Raw genomic sequence first — 16,503 nt, forward strand, 5'->3', positions numbered from 1 at the left:
ATGCATTATTTATATTTTTATTTAGAACATAATAAATATTATGTAATGTTAAGTATAAAAATGTTACTTTATTATTAACTAAATTTATAAAAATTCTAATATAAAAGATATGTTTTAGTCATAATATATTTTATTTATATGTATTAATGTTTGTTAATCATTTTTTCTATTTATTTTAAATATGTTATTATATTTTCAGTCAATCTTAATAATTATCTATTTTTATTTTATAAATTTTACTTTAAAGTATTGACATAAATATAAAAATATTCTACTATTAGCATTAAATATTATGTATTAAATATTATAATTTTATTTTAACTAATATATATTTGAATTTAATAAAAAAAGTTAAATATAGATAATGATTATAACTAATACCACTGAAGTAAAAGTGCTTACATGTTCAATAAAATTTTAGCTAATATTATTTTAGCTAACAGTTTTAGGTTATACCGTTGGAGATGTTTTTATATGATTTTTGTAAGGTTAATTTTATTGTAAATGTGTTCAGATGTACAAAATTCAACTTAAATATAAGCGGAGTGAGTTCATTTGTTGAAATTTTCTTTATTCATTTAGCATTTGTGTTTGACCACACATAAAAAGTTTGATCATTCACCGTAAATTTGTTTGAAGGTCACATTTCAATATTATTTAGAAATGAAGTGATATTATCATTTTATCAGTTAAACTTGGATCTCGAGTAGAATTGAGAATTTGTGACAAGCATTGGTAGGTATTTTATATATAGGAATTCAAAGCCACAAAAAACAATTCTATTAGTTCTATCAATACATCATTAGATAATGAACCTGATGTCTGATGTCTGATGTCAAATTAAACCGAACACAAATCTCAACATCACAAGCACTTTATACCTCTCATCAATTTTGAGAAACCTGTAACTAGTTTACATGAGCATTTCTATATCTATCCTGACAGTAAATGCCAAAAAGTAATCACATAAGCATTTCTATATCTATCCTGACAGTAAATTCCAAGTGAGACACACAAAGAAGGTACTGCTTTCAGAAATTGAATTGGTACCTAGCTTACATACCAACAAAGCTGTTTAGAAACAGGGCAAATGAAACTTGATTTACATAGAGACAAAACATATTCCAATGCAAACACCCATATCAATAGACTTCTTAGTTATCAAGTCTCAGCTTGATATTTCCTTTTCCCCAGGATAGTAGTAGTGTCCTTGATAGACTGCTCTTCTTTGGGATTTGGATATCTTGAAAAGTGGACCTTACCCGTGCCAAAATGCAAGTCTCCTCCTCCCGTTTTAATCTTTTCACAATCGTTGTCATTTTTAGCAGGCCAGTGAAAATCGGAGATTGACAGATTTAGAAAACCAGTTTTTACTTCTTCTGAAGGTGAACTCGCAATTACCACTATATCCTCTTCAACATAACAGCTATCAACACATTCCACTCCATCACTTGTTTCAACATTTTCAGTCCCATAACACCCTCCTTTTCCTTTAACTAGGTAACTGTCAGACATTACTGAATCATCACGACATGTCTGAGTAGTAATAGCTCCTACAGTATTTTCAGAAACCCCCTGATTACATTCAACATAGCCACTATTTACTGTTGCTGGTGAACTCACAATATGCACATTAGTATTTTTCTTCTCAGGTTTATCACTACTTTTTACGGGATGATTGTGATTACCTTTAGAATGCAATCTCAGGGGAGGGTTCTTGGACTGATCCAAGGTTATCTTGCAAAGAACAGTATTACCGGGATTAGTAATATCCTTATTAATCCCACACAAATGATACTCATGCATCCTCCAACGACCTAACTTACTCAAATCTTGATCAGGAACCTCATTGATTTCGAAACTTAGCATTCTTTTCTCCCCAATAAGATCACCATTACAATCCCTGATCTCATTGCGCTTTGTTTGCCCGTGCCAAGTTCCACAACCAGCTATTTTGTTGTAGTTCTCTCTTTTACCCTTCTTTTTTTCCTGGGCAATGGCCTTCTTGGTTAAATTGACAAAGATATAAGTAATTTTTTCGAACTTTCCAGAAGAAACTTCAGAGAGGATCCATGAATGGTTTTCAGTGTCAAAAAGTTGCCATGGATTTGCATCGGGACCATACAATTGTCTTTCCTCCACTAAATTGCAAGGAAGCTTTTGTCCCAGAACTTTTGGCTTCAAGTAGAGAGTTATAAGTTGTTCATCGAAAGGGGAAAAACAAAATCCAGGAGTTGCTTTCATCATTTCCTCCATCATTCACAAATCACAAGTCTGTGTTTTAAATTTCAAAGCAGTGTTGGTATATATGGAGGCTTTAGAGGACAGAGTGCTTGTGTGTTTACCAACCAGGAACCTACCATATAATTAAAACGGCAAAAAAAAACAATGAACCTGATTATATCAAGAAATTATGCTACTCAAAGCATGCAAAACAGTCTTTCAGAAATATGTCCAGCTAACACAAATCATACATGTGAAATAGTCTAATGGTTTATTAGCATAAAGCATGGATATAGACAATTTTTCTTTACTAAGTTATATCAAGACCATTTGCTTATGCCACAACCAAAAGTCTTATGATGTTAATTTGATGTACTAAAAATATCGTACACACGAAAAATAAAACCAACAGTGATGAAGAATCCCAATTGCAGAGGATGAAGTAGTTGTAAAATATGAAGACATAACAAAGCAAAGCACGCACTTCATCGGATAGAACTTAGAAGCACATTGGATACAAATGTTTATTTGAATTTTAAACAATAACACTATTCATATGTATATAACATTTTACAAGAAAAACAACTTGACGTAGTATGCATTCAACAATGCTCAAACACAAACGACTTAAAATAATCTTCACTAGTAAAATATCTTGGTCTTTCTAAAGATTCCCAAAATCCCCCTCATAGTTGCTGCATTCTAATATCTCCATTAAATTAACAGCCACAATCCAAAAATATACATTGCATCCAAAGAAACCCCATTTTCCATTAAATTAACAGCCACAATCTAAAAAATACGCTGTGTCCAAATAAACCCCCCATTAAATTAATAGCCACAATCCAAAAAAATACATTGCATCCAAAGAAACCCCCATCTTCTCCATTAAATTAACAGCCAAAATCTAACAATACGTCGCGTCCAAACAAACCCCATTAAATTAAAACCCACAATAGAAAAAATACGTCATAACTGATAAAACCCCTTTTACGACAAGAAAACCCTTGTTACCACTTGATGATTCCTCGAAAGTAATTCATCTTCTTATTCTACAAATTTGTTGTTAGCGCCTACTTAAATGTTTCAAGAAAAGTATGCGTGCATTACAAGAAAGCTTCAACATCAACTAAACTAGGGTAATCTGATTGTATCCACATATGTTTCACATAATTAGGGTTTGCTAAGTTAAAGCTATAGACACGTATTCAAGAAAACAAACATAATTTCCATGAATTAATAATTTAACAGAACAGTAATATATATAACAATGTATGAAAAAAATGTGATTGAAAACGGTAGAGAAGAAGAAATGCATTAGTACCTGCGTATAAGGAGAGTGTGAGTAAGTAGAGCTAGATTCAACAACTTGAAAGAGGAGAATGATTTGTGAACCGTGGATTATGTGCTCTGTAATCTGTATTTATAATTGTTTGGGATTTATCATCGTATATAAAGAGGTTTTAAGCAAGACAAAACGTTGGGGTGAAAATAAACTAAAATATCACAAAGGTACTAAATTAGCAGTATCAAAAATGTTTTCAAATTATGTATATTGATTATTATAATTGACATTTTTAATATAAATAGACGAGTTTCATTTTTTTTTAACTAATTAAGAAATGTTAGTACTCTGGCCTTTTCCAAAATAACTTTAACTTACTTTTTCTAAAACTGCATTTTAATGAGTTATTTTCTCCTTTGAAAGGCAATTGATTTTAGTTGAAAATGATACGACATCTAAAAATTTATCAAAACAAAACATGATTTTATATATAGATTATGATCCTTGAGCATATTTTTTAATTGTAGTACATTTTTTGTTAGATTCTTCTGTTAGGCTCAATTTAACAATATTTTAAAGTCGTGAGTAATTTATGTAATAAATTTGGCAAAATATATTTAAATAATTGATCATGATCGCGATTTCATATAACTTAAATTAGGGAATTATTATATAAATTACTGTAATTTACGATCTCAAATATTGAAATAAACTGGCTCTCACATGTATAGATAACAAACCCAATAAATAGGTAGAAAAAAAACTAATAATGAGATATTATCTCTCTTAATAAAAAATTTATTTAGAATATATGATAAATATAAATTTGCTAAATATATACTTAGAACCATTTTCGAGAGATGTTCTTTTTTGTTTCCTTATCTTGTTCGGGAATAAAAAATCTAATTTTAGGGTGGACCAAAACAATAAAAATATTACGATAATTATGAGATTTTTTTTATAATTAAAAATCCACCCACATATAATTAGAGTTGTCAATTCGTTCGTTTCGTGTACTTTTGTGTCGTGTACTTTCATGTTTTGTGTCATGAATGTCTGACCCAAACCCCAACCGTTAAGGATTCGTTTCGTGTACCTTCATTTCGTGTACGATTCGTGTCATATTTCGTGTAATTTAAAATTAATAATAAAAATAAAGATAAATAAAATATATTTAAATATTAAATTTTTATTAGTCGAGTATTAAGTCAATAAGTCATAAAGACTCAAGTGCAGTTAAGTCTTATGAAAGTTAAATTTGAATCAATTTTGTATCTATATTCTGTAAATATTATATGTAAAATATTATTGTAAGATATATGTATTCATATAATTTTGATAAATTTATTTAAATATTTATTTATTTCGTGTACTTTCGTTTCGTATCGTGTACTCAAGTGTAAACCCAAAATTGATACTAAATTCATCCGTGTACTTTTGTGTTCGTGTACCTTCGTGTTCGTATATAAAAAATTTCAAACCAAACTCATTATTTTCGTTTCGTTTTCGTGTCGTGTACAAAATTGCCGAAAACGGACAAAAGAACCAGACAACACCGTGTAGTAGAAAATAGAAATACAAGACGAGAAATGAAACTCTGCTAGGTAGAAAACAAAAGTAGCAACTTGTAAAAAAGGGAGCTAACGAACTAGATGCTAGGGCCGGGAAATACAAACTATAATATATATATATATATTTATATATATATATATATATGGGAATTGATCCCAACCATCGTTGAATGGGATATAACAGCCGTATTGTTTAATTGCGGGTACACTCACTCGCCGCAATAAAACATTGCGACAGCCCGCAATGTAATATTGCGGCTGGTGTATCTCAATCAAGTTGGCTGTGGATAATTTCCCTATATATTTATATATATATATATTAAATTTAGTTATGAATGATGCAATTTTAATATGGGTTTTGGTCCACAATCCCGGGTGGTTGTAGTAACCACCTGTTTCCCCACATTGTTTCATTGCAGCAGATCTCCACCAATGAGACATTGCGGGAGGTACCTACCACAATAAAATAATGCGGCAGGATTACTGTTTTAATTTAATTTATAAAATAACAAAAAAATTATATTTTAATGAATTAATTTTTTTCGATAATAACGGAATTAGAAAATATATAATTAATTTTAACAACCATTTGTTCTATATTTTCTAATTTTATTACTACTTCTCATTTATTATCAATTGTATAACGAGTTAAAAATTTAAAATAAATTAGATATATAATCGGAAAAATAATTAAAATATTAGTTTTAATGAAAAAAAACCTAAGATAGTAACTGAAATGTATGAATGGAGTATTGCAAGTATGATTGTTTATCGGTCGAAATGTGTCGTCTTCTCTAAAACTTTTTTGAGTAAATTCTAATCAACTCTATTTTAATTTAAATTTTAAATATGTCAAAATTATGTATAATAACACATTTGTACTCCTTAATGAAGTTATGATGAATTAAATATTTTTTATAAATAATTTTTAATTTTAAAAAAACAAATAAGAACAAAATAATAATAAAAAACCCTCCCGCAATGAGTCATTGCGGGAGGTGTTAAGCCCAGCCCCAACATATATAAAATATTGCGGCGTGTGGTTAAAGAGCCACCTACAACAATGTTTCATTGCCCTAGCCGCAATGAAACAATACTACAGGTGGCAAATATTATTTTTTTTATTTGTTACGAAAAAATGTTTAGCATTTCGGGGGCTTAGTTGATTTATATTTTTTATAGGTAACGAAAAATTGATAAAATTTCATTTTTGTTTAGTTTTCCATATTTTCAATTTTTAGCATTATATTCGTTTACTATAAATTAAAAATTGATAAATTAAATTGGACAAGTACAAGAAAAATAAAAAAAAAACATAAAACTCACGATATTAAAAAAAACATAAAACTCACAATATTCCGTTATAATAAAAATTCGAAAATACTATTTCGAATAAATAATTAAAAAATATTTTTTCACTCAAAAATTTTAAATTCAATATTAAATTTACATATTTTAGTTTAAAATATTAATTCAAAAATATCAAAATATAAGTTCGAAAAAATATTTAAAAATTCATTTTTAACAAAAAAAATAAATTAGAAAAATAAAACGCAAGAACCTTACATTTAAAACGACGTCCTCCAGCAATTTTCATTGCACTAGCCGCAATGAAACAATGTTGTAGGTGGCAGAGAATATTTTTTTTATTTGGTACGAAAAAATATTTAGCATTCTGGGGGCTGAGTTGTTTTATATTTTTTTATAGGTAACGAAAAATCGATAAAATTTCATTTTTTTAGTTTTCCACATTTTCAATTTTTAACATTATATTCGTTTACTATAAAATAAAAATTGATAAATTAAATTGGACAAGTACAAGAAAAACAAAAAAAACATAAAACTCACAATATTTCGTCATAATAAAAATTCAAAAATACTATTTCGAACAAATAATTAAAAAATATTTTTTCACTCAAAAATTTGAAATTCAATATTAAATTTAAATATTTTAGTTTAAAATATTAATTAAAAAATTTCAAAAATATAAGTTCGAAAAAATATTTAAAAATTCATTTTTAACGAAAAAAATAAATTAGAAAAATAAAAACAACGTCCTCCAGCAATGTTTCGTTGCACTAGCCGCAATGAAATAATGTTGTAGGGGGCAGAGTGTATTTTTTTTATTTGTTACGAAAAAAGTTTAGCATTCTAGAGACTGAGTTGTTTTATATTTTTTTATAGCTATCGAAAAATTGATAAAATTTCATTTTTTTTAGTTTTTCACATTTTCAATTTTTAGTATTATATTCCTTTACTATAAATAAAAAATTGATAAATTAAATTGGTACAAGAAAAATAGAAAAAACAAAAAACTCACAATATTAAAAAAACATAAAACTCACAATATTCCGTTATAATAAAAATTCGAAAATACTATTTCGAACAAATAATTAAAAAATACCTTTTCACTCAAAAATTTTAAATTCAATATTAAATTTAAATATTTTAGTTTAAAATATTAATTCAAAAATATCAAAATATAAGTTCGAAAAAATATTTAAAAATTCATTTTTAACAAAAGAAATAAATTAGAAAAAATAAAATGGGCAAATAGTGTCCTCCAGCAATGTTTCATAACATGTCCTCCTGCAAAGCTGCAATGAAACAATGCTGTAGGGCTGCCGCAATGCGTAAGTGGTTGCTAGAACCACGTGGGGTTGTGGAAGAGAACCCTTTTAATATTAATTGTCAAAATTTTAAGCTATATTACATATTTGAATACTTATATCATTCTATTATAAGTATAATATTCGATATTTGGTAGGTTGTTGAATTCGTATAATAAAGTTGGCAGACACTATAAAGTGTTAGATTTTACAAGAAATAGATGAAAATCATTAGATGTAATATAAAATAGAAATTTGTCAAAAACATAGTATATTTAAATCTTTAATTCACAAATTTTAAAGATACAAGCAACAAAAACATATGTTTAAAGCCCATTTAACTAAAATTTTATAAATTTTATAGCATAATTTATTTTCTCCTAATATAAAATAGTACATTAAAAAAATGATGAGATACAAAATGTTAAAATGAATCCTATATGGCATGAGTTATAGGTTAAATTATCCGGTAACATTTGATTCTTAGCCAACATAGCATGATGTATACTAAAATTTTCTTCAAAAATGTTCTTAACGGTGTCTTTTGAGCCATATCCCTTCTCAGATGAAGAACAAGAGCACAAGATAGTAATTGTTTAGTAGGGGGACTTCCCAGGTAGCTGCACCCTCGTTGGATTTTCCGTGAAGGACTTCATGCATGTCGAAGAGGTACTACTCAAGATGGCAAAGTTTGTATAGAAGTACGGTCACCACTAATTGTTGAGCTACCGCACATGTACAATACTATATCACTTCTTTCCCATAATTTGAAATTTTGAAAATCGTTTTTCCACAAAGATAATGACACATTTGTCCAAAAGCAAAACAGGTAAACATTATACAAATAGCGAACTTGTTTTCGAAGTAAATAATGAACATTGTATGTAAACAATGAAGAATCACCTATAGTTTTGCTGACGGGACTATATTTATCATCTATATCGGAATTTAATAATGAATAACACAAGCGGTAAAAATGTAACAACAAATGTTGTGTAATGCTACAAAATTTAAATTTAATAATCCGATATACCCTTTGATCTGTGCGTGTCAGGCCTACGAGTATAGTATGAACTTAGAGTTGGACGTTTTTCCTTACTCTGTAGTTCTGAGGCTTTCGGTTGTGAGCCACAATTTCTTTTGCAATATAAATACAATGTCATCCCTGTCTTGGTCCACCTCTGTAGAGGTATCTGCGGTTGTCACTGCTTCCCAGTGCAATGCTGTTAGATACTTCTTCACAAAATCAATAACATGCTGTTTATCCCTAATAATAATGAAACCAGTCGGCCTGAGGATGCGATCCATCTCAATGAGAAGATCTTCGCCGCTACAACCTTTCTTCTCAATGTCAGAAAACACAGTCCAGGCATGAAGAAGGTCATAAGTTCTGGGGTAAGTTGAGTAGGCTTCACACCTGTGAACATCAAGTGAATAGTATGTTTATACAATATTCTAAAAACTTGTGCAGCCAAACAAAAAAATGTCTGGGTTCTAGTCTGAAGGACGCATATATAGAAAACCAGGTGTTTTGTATTTTCGGAATACCCAAAGTCAATTTAGAACTATTTTTGTTGACAGTACGGTATCTTGCATAACATAAATTGCCAAATATATTAATTTCTTATTTTATTTTTTTCTGGCAAAAAACTATATACTTGAAAACACACGTCTACACTAAGACTTGTACCCTCGATCTCTTGTTGTTGCAAGGATGAGAGATATCCACTAGACTACAGTATTAGGGATAAATGCAGATTGATTATGAGACAGATTTATAAAGATAATTAAAGCAAGGTAGAACGGCATAGAGTAACCAATAAGTTGGGAGGTGATACTAAAAAAGACACATTTCAAATACATACCAATTATGAATTGAGCCAATCATGCCTCTATCATAGACCAGCTTAAGAGTATTTGGTCCCTCTTCAGAGACGATATTCATCACCCACACATCCTTGTTCTTCAAAGCAGCTCCGAAAGAACCCATGTTTGCCTTCATGTCCATCACATTCCGAATTGTGTCGGTTGAAATCTTTGGACTCAGTAGATTCCAGTAATTCTCAACCCTTTGGTGCCAAATTTCCTGTGCATAAAAGCAAATTTACGAATGAACCTGAGTACTTTATTTCTCCATTGACCATGCAAGGTGGCAAAACCCAGCTGCATTAAAAAAATACAGTTCTACATGTACCAATGAGATGAGATTATTCTGACTTTATAGCTTATAATCTCATTTTTAAGGATACACGCAATGAGATATTAAGTTGCATTAAAAAAGTTATAATTAAATTAATCTGTTTATTATACTGATATAATAATAGATTTCAGTACTTCAATTTTTTAAATTATACATGCATTTATAAATATAAGTAATGAAGACAGGATAATAATGGTGGAGTCCAGTGCCCAATCCTTCCACGAGAGCACTGTACCTTTGCCATGAGTCATGACCATGCATATGCAAAAGCAAATACCAGGGGTCTGAATAGAGAAAAAAAAAGACGGTGAGTAGCATCCAAATTACCGTGTCCTTTTGAAACATATCATTTGAATAGCCAAAGTCAGCAAGACGTGGAGGTGGAGCAGTTAAACGTGCGGGCCAAGGTGCCAGTCCACTTCCTCCATTTCTATGATCATCTGATAGACAGACCGCTAATTAGAATTATGGATTCTAATTATAATTATAATTGTTGCAATTCTACGTAATATATAATTGTCAAGTGCTTGGTCACAATTCTTATTTTACATCATTCCACGTATATATAACATTCGTAAATATCTAGAAACAGGATAGCCAACTAAACCATACTAAACCCAAGGATCTTTTCTTCTTTTCGTAGACATACTTCACATTATTTAAATTGTATTAAATCTGTAAATACCTAGCAACAAGACCACTAGCTATATATTAAAACTAAAGGTTTCTCTTTGTTTCTTAAAATAATTTCGTGGTCTTATAACATGTCAGGCAATCTCAGTCCAACAACAGAAGATATCAAGATATGATATGATAGTAAAACATAAAATAACACTTCTCTAATTGGCTTTTAAATTTACTTGTAGGCATTATTTAACCATCACTACTTGCCAAATTATCAATTTTCTGGTTTCAATATAATCATCATAAGGAAAAAGTCATTACCCTTTGGGTTGGAAGACCTATGGTAAAAATACCTATTCACGTATAATAAAAATAGGATACAAAATTTTACACCTAAATTAGTAACAGTTAAAATGGTGTGACAGCACCCCCATCACCAACAGAAAAAGGTCAAGCGATCAAAGTAAGAATATATGATACAAGGTATTCATACGGTCAGGAGATAAAGAAACTTACGATCAGAGTACGGGGTTATACATGCTTCCATTGATACCCCCGAGGTTGCATCAGGATCTTCATCAGATTTGCAAAGAGGAGGTTGGGTTCCAGGCTCTCTGTCCATGTAACAGTCATTATTCAAAGGCTTAACCCATATGACAGTCTGATTTTGTTTTGCAGCTATTTTCCAACACATGCGCTCCACAAGTGTACTCATCTCCCTCCATATTTTAAGATTCTCTTCATCCTGTGCATATGCTTCGGGTGAAGAGTATGCAAAATAGCCTCCAGGTCTGAGCAACCTATCCAACTCAAGTAGAAGAATACCATCCCTTTGCAGCCAATCTATCCTACAACGAGAACAGTGAGCAAATTCAAAGGATCTACTAGGGTAGGGAAGCCTCTGTGTTCCTAGAACACCAAGATATGCAGGAATTCCTCTCTCCAGAGCAAACTGAATTTGATTCTGATGCACATCATTAGGTGCTACAGACATGGTTAGTACATCATGTTTTAAAAGATAGCCTCCAAAACTTGCAACACCACAACCAATATCCAACACTGTTCGTAGTCTTCCTTCATTGTTAATTTCATCGGCTGAAAAGTTGAGCATCTACAAATCAAAACAACACATATCAATAAGGAAGAGTAAAGAGAAATACAAAACAACTTCATACGTTAAACATCCTAAAGATATGTACTTCAAAGAGATTGTTCAATGATTTAGAGAAAAAGAACTTACAGTAGCTAGTGATTTAATGTATATATCAGCTCCGTAATGAAAATGGGTGCCTCCTCCTGGAAATGCTATCTTCTCACCTTGGACAACCATCCAGTTTTGATCTGATTTTTCATTTGCAAGGTGAGTGTGAGGTATGTTTGCTTTCCATACCTCATCCCTACTTACTGGCCACTTAATTGGGACCTTTAAATCAGACAATTAAAAGAAACAGAAGAACTTGATTAATTTCAATAAGTAAATACATTCAGAAATTTCTCCATTTCTTCAGTTCTCACCTTATACCCCGGAGGAGGTGGAATCAAGCAATTAAAACGTCTTTCGGGCATAGGGCAATGTCTCTCATAGTGCTCCATTAAAGATAGATCCAACTTGAGTCTTGTTTGGTAAATAAGATTCCTGTCTAGGCAGGGAATTAGCTCTGAATGTCGATCATCACAAACCTTCATCATGAAAGCAGATGCAACAAAAATGCTGTTAAAACACAGATGCTGAAAGACAAGAGATGACAAAATAACACCATAACAATTCTTCTCTTGCAAAGGTAGAGATGCTACTTAGTGTATACGACAGTAATTACATAGAGAACTTACAGGAAAGCTCTTTGGTACAATACCAGCTTCTCCATCATCCAGTCCCAACTTAAAAGAAGATTCATCTTGCTTGTTGCCATCAGTATCCTCATCACCTCCCAAGTAGGATGATCCAAATTTTTTTAAAGACCGGCTTCCATACTCCAAAGCTGACTCTCCGTCACTCCGAGAGCCAAAATATAAATACACGAAAAGAAGAATTATTGCCACTAAACCTAAAGAAACGAGCACCCTCTTCTTCTGAGATCCATCTGATCTTCCCCTCATTTTTTCTAAAAATTAATGGTACCCTTTACGAAGTGCTTACTATTACCACTGAACTTTGTATATATTCACAAAGGTATTTCAGAGGTGTTCATTTGGTGAAGAAATCTCAGTAGATCTTTACACTGTAACTTAATTAATTTGGCGCGATGTTTAAGCCCAAGGCATATACAAGGACACTGAAAAAGTTTGAAGAACCAAATTACTCAAAATAACCTGAAAAAGAATATTGAAACCAATCAACACCTTTTGCAGGTAACACAGGCAACCATATTAAATGTTAAGCAAGCATTGCATGATAGTTGACAGACCAATAGATCAATACTTCACCTTTAACAAGTAACGTAGTGTAGACACTAGGATCTGGTACTACTGAGACTAATACATATTAAACAAGAAAAACTTAATTTTTAAACCTAAATGCATTATCAGGAATAAAGAATCATCTGATTAACATACTATCCATTTATAATCTTAGATCTTGCATTCCGGCGCTTGGCAGGGATAAAAGAACGCAAATATAATCTCATCTAATATAACAACTCTGCCACCACGTAGAAGATGAAATGACCAAAATATGCAAAAGCAAATAATAACATATAACTATAATCAAGTAATAAGTTCCTTCTATTCAAAGTGATAACCCTAGACACGATACTTTAACAACACTCATAAAACTATGGAATCCAAACATAGCCAATACCCGATAAGGTGAATCCAGAACAGGAATGAACTTCAAGGATTTTACCGAATTCGTAGAAATCCATTTTAATTTAAATATATGCAGCATTACATTCATTTTTCAATCACAATACAAATAATCCAAACACTTTGCTATTAACTCAAACACACCTAGCTTATCTATTCGAAAATGGGCCATCAAGAATTCAATTCAAATTACATTCCAAACAAAAATCCATCACATTACACAATTCTTGATCCATTTAACAAAAGAATGCAATAAAGACTTGAACTTTATGTAATTACGCACAAGTATAGTAGATTAACTGAAGCCAAACAGATCCAAAACAACAAATAATCATAGAAACCATCTAATCTCAGCTACCCAACATGCATATTGTTAAATATCAACATTGATTTCAGCAAAATTAAAAGCAAAAAATAAAACTACAAAAAAGAAAAAAAGAGGATAGATCCACCGACACTAAAAAGGAGCAAGAAGAGAGGAGAGACTTACTTAGAGTCAGATCTGAGGATGGGTTTGTCAAATAATTGTGGAATTATATAGTTGAAAGTCTTGCAACAAGAAAGGGACGTTGTCACGTTGCAAGAAAGCTAGCTTTACATACATGTATGTATGTATGTGTGTGTATTATAATTTATAATGTCATGGATAGCGGTGGAACAAGTGGAGATTAATTATTTCAGATCTCAGAGTTTTTTATTATCAATGTATTTATGTTATTGTGTTGGTGTATATATTTTTTGTAATTTCTCGGTTAAAATTTAAAACAGAAGACACAAGTGAAAGATTTAGGATGTCCCTGGTGGTATCTATTTTTACGTAAAGGGGAGCTTTAAAAATAGGAAAATAATCGGGAGCCAACATGGGTGGGGGACAGCCAGCCAACCCACGACAATGAAATATTGCGGGGGAAAGCAATATTTCAATGCGGGTCTTGCCTTCCACAATGAAACATTGCGGGATGTTTCCATGCACAGGAAACATTGTGCATTCCGCAATGTTTCATTGTTGGGCCGCAATGTTTCATTTTTGGTTAGGCTCCCAGTTTTTAATGTCCAAACTGCCCCTCTCTTTAACTTATTCTAATATTTAACTTATTTATATAAGTATAAAAATAATATTAATGTTCAACAGTAATTAATTTTTTAAAATATGTTAACATTAAATATAAGTAGTAGTAATATATTAAAATATTATCAATTTTAATAATAAATTTATCATTTTAATTTTTTCGGTACTTTTTCTTTAAATTATCGTATGAATAATTTTAGTTTTAAAAATAATATTATTAATTTTATACTTTTTAGTGAATTGAATTATTTTAGTTTAAAAAATTTATCAACAGTCAAACTTATTTTTTGTGCAAAACTTATTTTTGTGCCAATATTAATAAGAATTTTAAAATTCACAAAATTAAATTTGGCACAAAAAAAATTTTGCTGAAAACATTTCATTTGACTGTTGAAATTGCCGCAATGAAACATTGCGGCAATTGAATTGACTGGTCAATAGAGCAGAAGCTTGACCGACACACCGCAATGTTTCATTGCGGCAATTTCAACTTCATTGCGACAATTTCAACAGTCAAATGAAATTTTTTCAGCAAAATTTTTTTTGTGCCAAATTTAATTTTGTGAATTTTAAAATTCAGATTTTCACCTATAAATAGTCCTGCCTCATCTCATTTTTTTTCAACATTCTTTTCTCTATTTTCATTCTACATTTTTTCTTCAACATTATCTTCTCTAATATCCGAAAAATGGTTTTCTACTACGATTTTGACAATAATAAGGTAATTATAGATGGTGTGGCTTACGACGGGCCCGAAGGAGAGGAAGACATGGAAATAGCTCTCCGCCGTATTCAAATGGTGCTTGAGCGCAAGAAAAAAAAAAGAAAATGAAGCTAAAGCGAAGGCGGAAAAGTCGAAGAAAAAGAAAGACGACGATAAGGGTGATAAAGGCGGTTCTTCCAACACCGTTAAAGTTTGATCATTCTCGTCGACATAAAATGTTTTTATGTATTTGTTCTGAAAAAATATTTGAATGTACTCCATTTATATTTGAATGAAATAAATTATTTAATATTTTATTTTTCTTGTACTTGTCCAATATATTTTATCAATTTTAAATTTTAATAAACAAATATAATACTAAAATTTGAAAAAATATATAAATATATATAAAATATATATAAATACCGTATTTTATTTAAGAAATAATTTTTCTTAATTATTATAATCATTATATTTTAACATCCATATAGTTGGATCGTCAAAATTTATATACTTTACAACTTACACGTCAAGAAATATCATTTGACATAACTATTATGCAAAATTTTCACAAAACTATGTAAAATAGTTGCATATTATAATTAAGTTACTCTTATAAACATTTATATTTTCAAAATAACATTTAACATATTAAATGAAATATAATAAGTCTAGAAACTATTTTTTATAATTTTTTTGATTAATTTTCTAATTTTAAAGAAAATAACAAAAATAAACATCCCAACCACAATATTTCATTGCGGTGGACACTTCCCCCCGTAATGAAACATTGCTGGGTTACGTTGTAAAGTTTTTTTTAAACTGCAAATATTTACAGTTGTTGGCTTGGGGGTTTGTACAGTGCCGCAATGTTTCATTGCAGCCATCGCAATGAAACATTGCGGGCGTGCATTTAATGCACACACCTACCTTAAAATGTCTGTATTTTTGAAACATTGCTGTTTCACTGCTTCTTAACATTCTGCTCAAATTTATTCTTCTGAAAAAAAATGTTAGTATTCAATATCCATGGCTTCTTATTTATTTGATTATTCAAGTTCATCTAGTGATCATAACGATTTTAATTATGTTACCCCCCACACACAAAAAAGAGGGTTTATCGTAAAATCTTTAATGATGATGAAGTAATATATGTTGATAGTATTGAAGATAAAGTTAATGATCCGGGGAAGCGAAAAACGCATAGTGATGATGATGTTGGTTTCAGTTGGAAGAATCACGATGTTCACGGTGATTCCGATGATATTAATGATTTTTTTAATGGCGATGATGATGATAAAATTAATGATGAAAATTTTATTGGAAATATGAATGATGTAGTTCCTTGTGTTGGTATGATGTTTGATTCGTTGGATGAAGCGGAAAGTTTTTATCGAGGTTATGGTCGAAGTATAGG

General features: G+C 30.5%; 2 protein-coding genes across 3 annotated transcripts; both read right to left on the bottom strand.

Annotated features, from left to right (window-relative positions):
• Nucleotides 1-858: 858 nt before the first annotated feature.
• Nucleotides 859-3,714, bottom strand: LOC141678505 (uncharacterized). Its single transcript, XM_074484847.1, has 2 exons — nt 3,548-3,714; nt 859-2,356 (listed from the first exon to the last, which is right to left on the bottom strand). The coding sequence occupies exon 2, from the start codon at nt 2,257-2,259 to the stop codon at nt 1,162-1,164; it is 1,098 nt and encodes a 365-aa protein (XP_074340948.1). The 5' UTR covers nt 2,260-2,356; nt 3,548-3,714; the 3' UTR covers nt 859-1,161.
• A 4,846-nt stretch (nt 3,715-8,560) lies between these two features.
• Nucleotides 8,561-13,947, bottom strand: LOC141676953 (putative methyltransferase PMT8). 2 transcript variants are annotated; one of them, XM_074482664.1, is made up of 8 exons: nt 13,805-13,947; nt 12,343-12,822; nt 12,028-12,192; nt 11,753-11,935; nt 11,029-11,623; nt 10,216-10,328; nt 9,554-9,774; nt 8,561-9,105 (listed from the first exon to the last, which is right to left on the bottom strand). In XM_074482664.1, the coding sequence occupies exons 2-8, from the start codon at nt 12,607-12,609 to the stop codon at nt 8,784-8,786; spliced, it is 1,866 nt and encodes a 621-aa protein (XP_074338765.1). In that variant the 5' UTR covers nt 12,610-12,822; nt 13,805-13,947; the 3' UTR covers nt 8,561-8,783. The 2 variants fall into 2 exon arrangements, with proteins under 2 accessions (XP_074338765.1, XP_074338766.1); XM_074482665.1 differs by lacking the exon at nt 13,805-13,947 and adding an exon at nt 13,598-13,745.
• Nucleotides 13,948-16,503: the final 2,556 nt, after the last annotated feature.

The sequence above is a fragment of the Apium graveolens genome, chromosome 8 (genome assembly GCF_009905375.1).
Source record: "Apium graveolens cultivar Ventura chromosome 8, ASM990537v1, whole genome shotgun sequence".
NCBI classification, from domain to species: Eukaryota; Viridiplantae; Streptophyta; class Magnoliopsida; order Apiales; family Apiaceae; genus Apium; species Apium graveolens.

Bases quoted from the DNA above. Each gene is read 5' to 3' on its own strand.
- LOC141678505 (XM_074484847.1), bottom strand. From the start codon at position 2,259: ATGATGGAGGAAATGATGAAAGCAACTCCTGGATTTTGTTTTTCCCCT.
- LOC141676953 (XM_074482664.1), bottom strand. From the start codon at position 12,609: ATGAGGGGAAGATCAGATGGATCTCAGAAGAAGAGGGTGCTCGTTTCT. The intron at 11,936-12,027 runs GTGAGAACTGAA...TCTGATTTAAAG, and splicing joins CACCTCCTCCGGGGTATAAG to GTCCCAATTAAGTGGCCAGT. The intron at 10,329-11,028 runs GTAAGTTTCTTT...TCTGTCTATCAG, and splicing joins TATAACCCCGTACTCTGATC to ATGATCATAGAAATGGAGGA.